The sequence below is a fragment of the Drosophila simulans genome, chromosome 2R (assembly GCF_016746395.2).
Source record: "Drosophila simulans strain w501 chromosome 2R, Prin_Dsim_3.1, whole genome shotgun sequence".
NCBI lineage: Eukaryota > Metazoa > Arthropoda > Insecta > Diptera > Drosophilidae > Drosophila > Drosophila simulans.
Window position 1 is genome coordinate 6,100,116 of NC_052521.2, and position 11,330 is coordinate 6,111,445.

The window sequence follows — 11,330 nt, forward strand, 5'->3', positions numbered from 1 at the left end:
TGCAAAGCAGTAACGTTTATACGAGTCATGATCATGATTTTATACAATCATTTTTAAATTAGTTGTCATGTTGGATGTTCAAATGTTAAACAACAGCACGAAGAGATCTAAGCTCAATTATTTCTAAATATTCATAGTTTATGTATTTTGCGTCCCCAAATTTAAATTGATATGTTTTTATTACTATTATTGGAGTTAATACTAATTTTTAAATATACTTCGAAAGGAAACTTTTACTTTAAGGTGGCAACTCAAGATAGGCTTGTGCTTCGACATCGTAAAGTAAATATGAATTTGAAAATGTGCGGTAAGTGTGACCGGTGCGAACGTTGAAGCGCCTATCAGTAAACATCGATAGCAGCGATGAAATCAAAATGCTTGCCTTGCTATCGTAGGGTGGCCATAACTAACAGATTTGGAGAGCCAACTGCAGCAAAACAGAGATAAAATTGACAGTGAACGGAATTGAAATGGCTTAAACCGCATGCCTAATCAGACTCGCGTAGAATTTTAGTCCGTGTTTATTTTATTTATTGAAACGAAGCCAGTGAACGTGGAGTGCAATTGCTGTTATATAAAAGCACGGCGCTGTAACTGCATTTTTACAGTAAGTTTCGTTTATCAGTTCCCCTTTGTGTACCTTGTTTCCTTCAGTTTTGCGTCGTTCGTTAGCGCGCTCTCTCTCTCTATCTCTTTAGTACGTATCCATCCCTCCTCTTCTCTGTTTTTCCCAAATACGTCACCCACCGAATTCACTTTTGTTTGCTATTTATAGCTTCGGATTAACTGCACTTCGCAGCCAGGAACATGGGGATAAAAAAAAAAAGAAACAGTTGCTGGTCTAGTGGTCCGTTTTTCATATCTCTATATCGCCAAACACGCGTTATCAGGGCCAAACAACAGGCAATCGTAAATAGTGCGAATAAACACGCTGTTTGCGTTGTCAATCAGCTGATTTTGCATCCATAAATAAAGGAGCGCTGCTTGTGGCCGTATCTGCAGGTTAAACACACTTATTAACCTGCTACAAACACCTATCTCCGATTTCGGACGTCCCAAATTTTCTAGCCGCGGTGGCTCAGTCGTCTAAGGCAACTGGAATTCCCTACGAAATCCCGTGCGCGAGTTCGAGTTCGAGTCTCCGCCCATGCTTGTTGGCTTTTTTCGACGATCACCCACGTTATTTAGCCGTTAACTCCTTGGGCAACATTAATTTTTTTTTTGTCATTTTACATGTGTAAAAAAAAGAGAATCTTAGATGTGTCCTTTAAAAATGTTTGCAGTGGGTCTTCAAAGAGAAGGTCACATGCATATGTTTTAATAAACTTAAACTTCCGGACGATACATTTCAAAAGCAAACCTTTACCTCCAAGCTGCAGTAGATTAAATCTGCCAAGCGTGAAAACTTGTTATTAAGTTGATTTTAAACATGTTTTAAAATCGTTTGGAAATGCACCTAATCTTACCACCATCGAAACAAAAGCTTCAGTGCATTGCAAATGTTTTAGTAGAGCCCAACAAACTAAAAATAGTACATGATAAAAATATGTTTATGTTTTCCCTACACTTTTCTTTAATTTCTTAACTACGACTTGTGGAAAATCGGGCTATACTTGGAGGTCCGGCTTTGTTTGGTGGTCTTGGTCCACCCCCTTTTGTTTGTTTCTCTCTCAATCTTCAATTCTCTCTGCTCTCTGGCTTCAAGTGGTGACGTAATTTAAAGCGCTGCAATCGTCTTGTTTTGGTCTTATAAGAAATACACGCTTTGAGAACCGGTTTGGAACACTTTACTCTTGTTTTCGGAACTGCGCCACACCAAAACAAACCTTTCTCCACCAGGGCAAAATAATCATCATCATCATTATTTTAGGCTCAGTCTGCGTCCGAGTAGATAACCATAGTCTGAGACTGTCCGGTCGTCCATATCAATGAGATCCAATGAGGTGACGAAAGCGTCCGTTTGATTGTTTATGGGCAGCAAATACACATATGTAGTACATGCGTGTAGTAGCAGTCCAACGCGGCCTTGACATGGTTACATCAGCTCGTCCAGTTCCAGCATTTGGCGGCACAGCATAAACACAACATATACGCGCATGGAATCGAGCTCGTTTGATCTCATTCTAATTATAGAGTCGTCCCGCCCCTTCAAAATTACCCGAAAATGTTTGCGCTACAGTGCGGTTCATGTCGTTAAAATCGCTTTGAACGGATGCTTCTCTGATTCTTACTAGATTATGTATTCCATGCACACAATCTTAATAGACTCTACAAATTCAATTGTCTGTTGTCGACCTTAATAAAATAAATGTTACCTTTATAAACACCTTTAAAAACTAAAATATTAAGACACATGACTCATAAAATCTAATAATTAATCTTGGGCTTATTGCGTACCCAATCAAAAAGACTAAGTTAGATATCAGTTTAGTTACTTGCAATATACAAATGCATATTAGTTTTCCGACCACCGTGTGTCTTGATTGCAACAGACGCATCGCAGTTCAGATATCTTATGACATCACCATTGTTTATGAATGGATGCGCTTTCCACTTGGTTTTAGGGCCTGTAAGGTCGCCTACACTTATGTTCGCCCACCCGGGAAAGGTTTCCCCGCCTTAACAGTTTGACGGAACGAAACTAGGTCAACTGGTTCCATTGGGGGCACCACAACACGCAATCTGTCAGATCGATAACAGTACCTTATTTTATTGTAAACTCAATTTACGTAGAGAAAACTAAGAAAAAATTGTATATATGTATATATGTTTCAGAGTAAGAATTCCTGCGCTCAGCCATGGGCCAAATCGTAGGATCCATGCATATGAACGTCGCTGAGGTGTTCAGCAATCGACGGAAGCGGAAGCGCAGCACTGATTCTTCTTTGGGGAAGGATGACCCGGCCCAGTTGGACACCACGCAGCCCAAAAAGTAAGTGGTTACCATTCTACGTCCAACCATCACTCAATAACTTCTTTTCCGCAGAAAAAAGCTTCTTACTACCACCCAGTACATATACAAGGCGCTCTTCAAGGAGGAAAAGAACTCGGATGTGGCTGTCATGGCTCTGGATAAGGTCTGGCACCTGCATAAGGTGTACCTGAGCCAGAGTCCTTACTTCTACACTATGTTCAATGGGACGTGGCGAGAGGCTCAGCAGAATTTCATTCAGATCACAATCCTGGACGACCGGATCACCGTGGCTAGCCTGGATGCTGTCTTTGGTTCCATGTATTCCGATGAGATCGAAATCGAGTCAGCTGATGTTATCTCGGTATTGGCCACAGCCACGTTGTTCCACTTAGACGGGATCATCGACAAGTGTGCCGAGGTGATGGTGGATAACATTAGTCCGGAGACTGCTATCCAGTACTATGAGGCCGCCTGCCAGTACGGTGTGGTCGGAGTCAAGAAGTCCACCTTTCAGTGGTTCCAAATCAATCTGCTAAGCATTTATAGTAAGCAACCAAACCTGCTTAGGCACATCTCCATTGAGCTGATGAGTGCCCTGACCGCCAGTCCCGATTTGTATGTGATGCAGACGGAGTTCTCGCTGTACACATTACTGCGCACGTGGATGTTCCTGCGACTGCATCCCGACTACGATCCAGAGGACCCGGTCCAGCGGGCGGAGGCGCTAAAGGCGCAGGAGCTTTTGGTTAATGCCGGCGTGGAAACGCATGCGCCAAGCGGTGATGTCGTCCAGTGGACATACTTTACCAGCCGCACGGAGGAACGCTCGTTCTTGGCCACGCCCGAGGGGCAGCCTTATGTGAAGGTCTTTCAGAAGCTACGAACCCAGTACCTGACCAACCACTACATGGATCTAAAAATTATATACAATGACAATATTATACCCAAGGAGTGGCTGTATCGGCACATTCACAACCACTGGGATGCATTACTACGGATCGATCATGGGCAGGAGGATTGGTAAGTCTTCTGAAGCCTCTCCTGAAATTATGTCATAAAAAACTAAAATTCTTTTTCTACATTTACAGTAGTCCTCAGCAGCTGGACGATGAGCAGTTCTTTGAGAACTGCATGCGATGCGGACGTATGTTGCTTGAGCCTGGCTACCAGAAGTGGCGCTGGACGGGCTTCAACTTTGGCATGGATCTCATCCTAATAATGGACTCGCGCAGACTGAACATTCGTCGACACCATCGGCACGAGCACGAGCGAGTGCTTAGCCTGCAGACGAAACGCAAGTTCATGGTCCGCACCACGGTGACCTCGATAAACGCCCAGCGCCAGGCAGTCTTCACCCAAACGTCCGAGATCTGTTCTCTTAGCCTCGAAAAGAACGAGGAGGTGCCACTCATGGTGTTAGACCCGAAGTTGGTGCATCCACTTCTAATTTCAATAAACATGCTGGTGGTAATGCCGCCGAATCAGAGTTTCAAGGAAGTGGTTCCGCTCAGCGAGGAGGCGACAACCTCGCTGTCCATACCCATTTCGGAGATCGGAGCAAACAGCGACAGACCGCTGTCCCCGTCCAGTGCTGATGATTCGGCCGTTTTCATTGGCGACTCTGAGCCTTCGACGCCATCCTCGCCCGCCCCACGGCCCAGAATCGCTTGGTCGGCTAGCGAAACGGGCGCCATCTGCGGACAACTGGCGTGCTGAGCACGATCGTAGGAGCAGTCCACCAAACCAATACCAGTACCACCACTACCACCATTTTTTGTTCATTTACCCGCAGCAGTTCGGGGTCGTTGTAGTTGTTTTGTAAATTCGTTTATCGCCATCGCGATTAGCTACGGCTGATCAATCCATCTAGACGTTTGTACATTGAGTATAAGCATATCCGCAATCGTTTTGGAATGCGCAGATCTATATTTTTGTATATCGTTTACATCACTAGTATCATTGAATGACGCTTTACGTCATCTACTTAATTGGAGTAGACGCACGCTCTAGTGCCCTCGCACAATATCTAGGCGATGCATATAGTTTGTAAATTCGGAATTAAAGATTAATTGTTATGTTTAAGTAACAAGAAAAAACGCGGCAAAGAAATTATGGTTTAAGCGTCTTCGAATCCTGCAAGTTCAACGCATGTAATTACTGTCCCTAACACATTTTTACTCGCTAAATGTACGCACAGTAACTATTACCTTGAGTGATCATTTATTAAAGATTACACTTAATTCAAATCGGATTTGATTTAGTTTTGTTTGTAGTCGATAAGGTCCCTCACCACAGATTCCTGCCAAGACTTTAAAAAGTCCATCAACATCCACTGTGCCTGTGGTCGGCATTCTTCCCCAGCAGCGGTTTTTCGCAGTTTCTCCAGGACCCAGTTGACTTTTTTGCTCCGCGATCGATACGTGTAGTTAAATCTTCGCGCAGCAGCGATAAAGGGTTTCCTCTCCGACAGACTCATGCAATTCCACACCTTGCTGGCAATTAGAGTTACCCGACCCGAGGACAAGTGACCAAGGCAGTTGTTGGAACATTTTCGAAAGTGGGCCAGAAACTGAAAGAACGGGTTGCGTCCATTGCAATCGTCGTTGTGCTTTAGCACCGCATGTCCACTGATTGACGTCGCCTTGGCGGCACGGTTGCAATGGGCCGACCTTACTCTATTCTTTTTTGCAGCACATCCCATTTTGGGAGAAATTTGAAAACATCTGAATAAGCTAGTCTGAAATATACTTGTATACATATATGTATTTGTATAACAATTAATTCAAAGTACATATTTAGGGTCGTTTAACAATTGAATTGTTTCCATTTAACAACAGAAAATTTAATTAGATTTACCTAGTTCCATACTGACACCAAACAAATTCGCTTTCTCGGCTATAGATATACATGAATTGATTAGAGAATATTTGCCGGATATCGTTTACGTTTCGAGAAATATGGTTTAGTAGTAAAAGAGTTCCGGAAAGTTCGTCTCGTAGATGGGCTTCTCATTGCTGGCTTGCAACTGACTGGTCTTGGTGTCGCTTTGGGTGATCTGACGCTCCACGGCTAGCGAGTTGAAAAGCTCGTTAAGGCGGTTCTGGATGAGATCGTGCTGGAAGTGAATGGAAACCATGATATCAAGAGTTCCTTAAGAACGAATTTTTTTTAGTGCTGGAGCTCTAAAAGCACAAGCATTTCTATTCTATCCTGATGAGCAGTGTCAGTTAGACACAGGATTTTCTTGTAAAGAAGAGATCTGATTTCTTCACTCACCTTAGGTTCTGTGCGTCTCATAAGGTCGTCGAACTCGCCCTCGCGGAAGGTGCGCACTATCTGCATCTGGCGCTCGCGCTGCTCCCGCTTAGCGGCCTCAGTTGGCTCCGCCAGAGCTCGCTTCATGGCGTCGAAGTTGAACTCCGGCGCAAGGAGCTTTTTGCACACTCCCGGCGAGCTGCTAACGCTGTCCACATCGCCGTTGTAGACCGTCAGATCCGCCGAGCTGTTGCGCTGCGTCAGCTGGTTGCTCACCGACTCCACCCAAGAGTGTCGGTGACCTGGGTGATCCGTCTGGTTAAGCGAGTACGGAGCACCAGTGTTGAGGCGTTGGGCGTCCATGCCCGCGTTCTGCAAGCACTCGCCCAGCGCCAACTTATCTATGGCCAAGTGCGGCAGCTGCAGATTGAAGGTCTTTCCGGCTAGCTTCTTGGGCTCGAGCAGTGGGGGAAGGAAATGGCTGGCCTCCTCGCGCCGTGCGTCCACTATCTTTTGAGCATACTCCAGAAGGTTGTTGATGCCACTAACACGCGAGATGAGCACCAGCAGGCCAATTGAGATGGCATGCAGACTACATTTATGCACGTTTCCCAGAGTGTCCACGGTGCAGGCTACCTGCTGGATTCTGCAGAAGGAGGAACAACACGATTAGAATGCTTTTTAGATACTACCAAAGCAATCTTACCCGAGGATAAACAGAAGAAACTCTTGCACGGTCTCGTTGCAGGACATTTCCACGATGAGTAGAGCAGCGGTATTAAAACTGGAGGTCAGGGCGTCAACACGATCCGACAATGCCATTGAGTCGATCAACGCCTGCATGATGTTGGCGCCGTATTTGTGCGTGAAAATTATGTCGGAGCGCGACGGCGGCTCTTGGGAGAGAGCCGGGTATGGCTTCACACTCACGCTGCTGAGCACCTGCTCGTTCTGATGACGATCTAGAAGGGCCTGCAATATTTGCATCACAACCATACGCGTGGGATTGTGTGGAGCGCGTGCCATCTTGAGCAGCGGCTGCAGGAAGGAGGCGGGGAAAGCCTTTTCGAAGGAGACGGTGCTGTACTGAGTGCCAACCTTGAGCAGCGATTTAAGCAGAATGTTCTGCAGCATTTGGTCGCCCTTGCTCTTCTTGGACAGGTCCGGCACGGTGTTCATGATGAACAGCATGATCTCGATCTTTTGATAGTCGGGATGATGGTTGGCGAATTCGCCTAGTGCGTTGATCAGCGCCTCCTGGTATTGTGACTCCTCTGGTGTAATCTCGCTGGTAGTGCTCACACTCGTCCGCAGGTGGGTCAGCAGGTTGTTGATGATGTCCAGGGCCGAGGGACCGACACTCTCTCCCGCTGCAATAGCAATAATCTTCGACAGAACGACGGCGAGCGAAGTGCGTGTTTTTGGAGAGGACTTGAAGTTGTTGTCCAGATGCTGCATCAGCGTCTCCACCACGGTATACGAGTACTGTGGCTGTATGGAGATCATCACGATGCGGAATGTGTGAATGGCAAATGTGTTGGGCACCCACAACTCGTGTCGGTCCAAGTGGCTGTAAATCAGAAAGGGTAAACCTCTGATTAGCAACGAGTTGCTATTCTTCGGGGGTGCTACTTACGTCAGCAGTGGCTTTAGCACACTGCGAATGTGTCCGAAGGAGGCGCGTCCCACCAGCTCACGGAGAACTTCCTCGGCCAAGGCCGGTGGCGTCACATTGGTGGCGTCCTCTACGGGCGTTAGATCCCCGGACTGCAGTGATAAAAAATGTGTTAGTATAGAGACCGAAACAGACGCTAAAGGTTACTAGTTAGAGTTTACTAATATGCTTATGTAATGGAACAATTCGATTTGATCATTACCGCCAGTAAATTTTTCTTCACGAACATAACGTTTACACAAAACTGTTTGGTTGTTGTTGTGTGTTGGTTGTGTTGTGGTTGGTTTGGGTTTGGTTTGCATTAACAAAATACACGAAAACGAAATGCAAAATACATCGAAATTAGTACAATAATTGGCCAATAAGACAGGCAACTGGGATGGAAGACTGTATCCATCGCCGAAGGGCTGGACAAGGCTCAAGACCCTGAGAATACACACCTGCATATTGAACAGCAGCGAGGGCACAATCTTCTCCATGTGCTCCGCCTCCCAGATGTTCTCCACAAGATCGTCGGACACTGTTTTCCGGATGACGCCTTGCAATCCCTTGATTCCAGCCAGACGCAGACTGTCACGCATGCTAGCCGCATCGCTGTGGCACATCGAAGAGAACTTCGAGATGAAGAAGTCGTATCGTCGATGGTAAGATGGTGTGTCCTCGTTGATGTTAGCGAACTTCACAAACTGCAAGGGCAGAGGAGTGAGTAGAGTAAAGTGAAGTGTTCCACCAAGTGAGGACTTACCGAATTGGTGGCCATTATCTTAAGGTTGGGGTTCGAGTCTTCCAAAAGCTTCTGAACCATCCGCAGGAAGGACTCCACAAACAAGTTGAGTGTGGTCTGGGCATGACAAGCCTGCAGCAGCAGGTCCATGGCCTCCATGGCAATTTCGGCTAGTCTAAACAAGAGCAAAGATTAACAAGCTGATTACGTAGCGAGTTCTTGAGCCACTCACTTATAGCGCTTTCGGTTAATATCCTTGGTGGCCTTTTGGTACAGGTACTCCCCAATCCGGTCCAGCTTGTCCGGCGAGCTCAGCGAGTAGAAGGTCAGCTTCTCCATGTTGGACTTGACTAGCCCGTCCTCCGGGTTAACCGGGAAGATGTTATCGACCAAGCGCTTGTAGCGCGGCCTGAGCGCTGAGCAGCATCCGCAGCAGCCTAGAAGAGCGCAGGGAAAAGCACAGCGGTTAGAGGGATTGGGCAGACAGACGTGGATGCAGCGGTAGGTGAACATGGCGCCACCGCTCCGCTGGAGAGAGTGATGGTGGTGGAGGCGATAGTGGTGGTGTGAAAACCGACTCGGGTCGACTGGGTGCGACCACCATTTTCCGCTTAATCTTATCGCGATAATTGCCCCAGTGGACTATAGTTTTGCTGTTTGAATGATTGGACGGCTCATCGCTCGTAGGTTGATGGCTTCCGCCGCACGACTTCCGCGCTGCCCCACAGAGCACCACCCAACTCCATCGATTTGTCGGTGTCGTCATTCCTCCTGGCCAATTGACTGGTTGCGAGGTCATCTGGCTCAATGGCCCGTGGCACGCCAAGGGGATGACACCTGAGCCCGCCAACAGCTTACCAGGCATTTTGGCGTCGCGATTCGCTTCTCGGGGTCTTTATCGCGGCATTAGATAATAAAACGCGGCGATAAAAGAGCACAGCGCGACTTTTCTTTTGTTTTCCTTTCGTGGATGAGACACTCTCGGCCGACCTATCGATAGGCAAGTGGTGTGACCGTGCGATTAGTGCAGGCAAATACTGTGTAGAGTGCGGTGTAAGAACACTGCCATACTGTAAAGTGATAACTGTAATCGCAAATTTGAAAATTATGCCCACTGTGCGGGGCTAGAATTTGCTATTTGAATTTTACTTTAAATGATGCCAATCGTCAAAAACCGGGCTTATTTTTTTATAATATATTAGCTTATAATGTTCGTTTATTTACTTATTAAAAGTTAAAAAGTTATAATAGTTAAAAAGTTATATATAAACTACATTGACTAAAAACCGTACTCAACCTTAAAACTATTATAACATTTAAAATTTCTAACATGATTGCATTAAATCTTATTTATATATATTTCTATAAATATTGTTACTTTTAGAGAGAATCTCCTTCATCATATGTACTTACAACTGGGATCCGTGCACTTTTGCACGAAGCTGTCGAAGAACTCAGGCAGTTCCGGTGGCTCGAAGCAGCAGCGAATCAAGGCCATGTCGGGATGCCAATATCAGGGATTCAATCAGCCCGCTCCGCCCAGGACGTTGACCATGAACTTTGGGTATTTTTAGCGCGAAACTTTGTGCCTCCGCACAGGTTGTTGTTGCTCCGGGTCAGCTGATGGCGCGACTAACGGGACAAAAGCTCGGCTTCACTGGCCATGGAGCTTTTTATGCCCATTGTGGCCAGCTTATATCACAGGGGTCTTCACTTTTTGGCCTGGCCAAATGATGCCATTCGCATATTTTTGGAATGACACGCAGCTATGAATATTAATTCAGGTAATAAGTCCGTTTTATCCTACGTTCACTACTGTTACTAGGGAAAGGCAACCGACTTGGCAAACTATAACTGATGGATGAAGCCTACAAATTCGAGATAAATAGAACACAAACCGCACGCAGCGAGAACAACAAACAGAATGGAAAATGTGCTTGGTGAAAATGTGTTTTTCGCACTAAAGCTCCGCGCACTTTTCGGGTTTCCTCCGCGAAGCTCCCCAGAGGCCTAAAGGCAAAGCTCAGGGGATAAGTCGAGCTTTCCGCCTCCCGCTTTTCATTCATAAAATGCGTTTTTGTGCGGGCTGAAAAGGGGGAGTCCTAAAATTCTTCGGCCTTCGCCACTTTTACCGTTATGGGCGCGCAATTAAGCACTCCAAAACGAATTGCTAAACGAACTCTTGACAATTCACAAAGAGTGCACTGAAAGAAGTGGCAAATGATTACCCTTAACTTTTAACAATTAATCCTAAACTTATTTTAAAAGTAAGAAATCGTATTCACTGACTGGAGAAAGGATGTATACAATTCTACAAACTTATGATTTTTCAGCTTATTAAGAATTTCCTTTAATGTAACTGTCTTAATTACTCATTCCGTGGTTGAAAGTCACACATTTTCCCACAGTGTATATTCAAAGAGCGCTTCACACGCCAGTATCGTGGGTTGACAACTTTATTAAAGCGAAATGGGTTCCTTCGATTTGGCAGGGGGTTACGGGTTGGGGGGTCGATGTGGACGTGCTTTATAGTTTCTTGACCGACGATGACGATCGATGATTTATTTGTATGTGCTGCTTATTTCTCTGACTTTTTGATTAATTACTGTGATATTCAAATATTCAAGTGTGTGACTGTAAAAGCGCAAAGGGTGATAATGTAAATACAGAGGTGCTTCAAGAAGTAGAACCAGCTGTCACAGGGTTTTATACCATTTTTAAGTGTGCTGTATTGAATCAAAAGTTAATGTAAGGGAATACAT

General features: G+C 45.7%; 3 protein-coding genes across 6 annotated transcripts; 1 reads left to right on the forward strand and 2 right to left on the reverse strand.

Annotated features, from left to right (window-relative positions):
* Positions 1–363: 363 nt before the first annotated feature.
* LOC6733593 (protein germ cell-less) lies at positions 364–5,165 on the forward strand. 2 transcript variants are annotated; one of them, XM_039292178.2, is made up of 4 exons: positions 364–607; positions 2,776–2,936; positions 2,987–3,934; positions 4,003–5,165. In XM_039292178.2, the coding sequence occupies exons 2-4, from the start codon at positions 2,896–2,898 to the stop codon at positions 4,628–4,630; spliced, it is 1,617 nt and encodes a 538-aa protein (XP_039148112.1). In that variant the 5' UTR covers positions 364–607; positions 2,776–2,895; the 3' UTR covers positions 4,631–5,165. The 2 variants fall into 2 exon arrangements, with proteins under 2 accessions (XP_039148112.1, XP_016026553.1); XM_016167663.2 differs by having other exon boundaries at positions 365–607; positions 2,776–2,932.
* Positions 4,856–5,672, reverse strand: LOC6733594. Its single transcript, XM_002080612.4, has one exon. It carries the CDS (start codon positions 5,670–5,672, stop codon positions 5,172–5,174), a length of 501 nt encoding a protein of 166 aa, XP_002080648.2. The 3' UTR covers positions 4,856–5,171.
* LOC6733595 (protein EFR3 homolog cmp44E) lies at positions 5,660–10,489 on the reverse strand. Of its 3 annotated transcripts, none has more exons than XM_002080613.4 (9): positions 9,982–10,489; positions 8,801–9,005; positions 8,590–8,743; positions 8,285–8,530; positions 8,047–8,088; positions 7,806–7,936; positions 6,876–7,739; positions 6,191–6,815; positions 5,660–6,029 (listed from the first exon to the last, which is right to left on the reverse strand). In XM_002080613.4, exons 1-9 carry the CDS (start codon positions 10,064–10,066, stop codon positions 5,877–5,879), a joined length of 2,505 nt encoding a protein of 834 aa, XP_002080649.1. In that variant the 5' UTR covers positions 10,067–10,489; the 3' UTR covers positions 5,660–5,876. The 3 variants fall into 3 exon arrangements, with proteins under 3 accessions (XP_002080649.1, XP_016026555.1, XP_016026554.1); XM_016167234.3 differs by lacking the exon at positions 9,982–10,489 and adding an exon at positions 9,427–9,589; XM_016167233.3 differs by lacking the exon at positions 8,047–8,088.
* Between the last annotated feature and the right edge of the window lie 841 nt (positions 10,490–11,330).

Bases quoted from the DNA above. Each gene is read 5' to 3' on its own strand.
- LOC6733593 (XM_016167663.2), top strand. From the start codon at position 2,799: ATGGGCCAAATCGTAGGATCCATGCATATGAACGTCGCTGAGGTGTTC. The intron at 2,933-2,986 runs GTAAGTGGTTAC...TCTTTTCCGCAG, and splicing joins GACACCACGCAGCCCAAAAA to AAAAAAGCTTCTTACTACCA. The intron at 3,935-4,002 runs GTAAGTCTTCTG...CTACATTTACAG, and splicing joins GATCATGGGCAGGAGGATTG to TAGTCCTCAGCAGCTGGACG.
- LOC6733595 (XM_002080613.4), bottom strand. From the start codon at position 10,066: ATGGCCTTGATTCGCTGCTGCTTCGAGCCACCGGAACTGCCTGAGTTC. The intron at 8,089-8,284 runs GTGTGTATTCTC...ACAACCAAACAG, and splicing joins CGCTGCTGTTCAATATGCAG to TTTTGTGTAAACGTTATGTT. The intron at 6,030-6,190 runs GTGAGTGAAGAA...ATTCACTTCCAG, and splicing joins TGAGACGCACAGAACCTAAG to CACGATCTCATCCAGAACCG.
- LOC6733594 (XM_002080612.4), bottom strand. From the start codon at position 5,672: ATGTATACAAGTATATTTCAGACTAGCTTATTCAGATGTTTTCAAATT.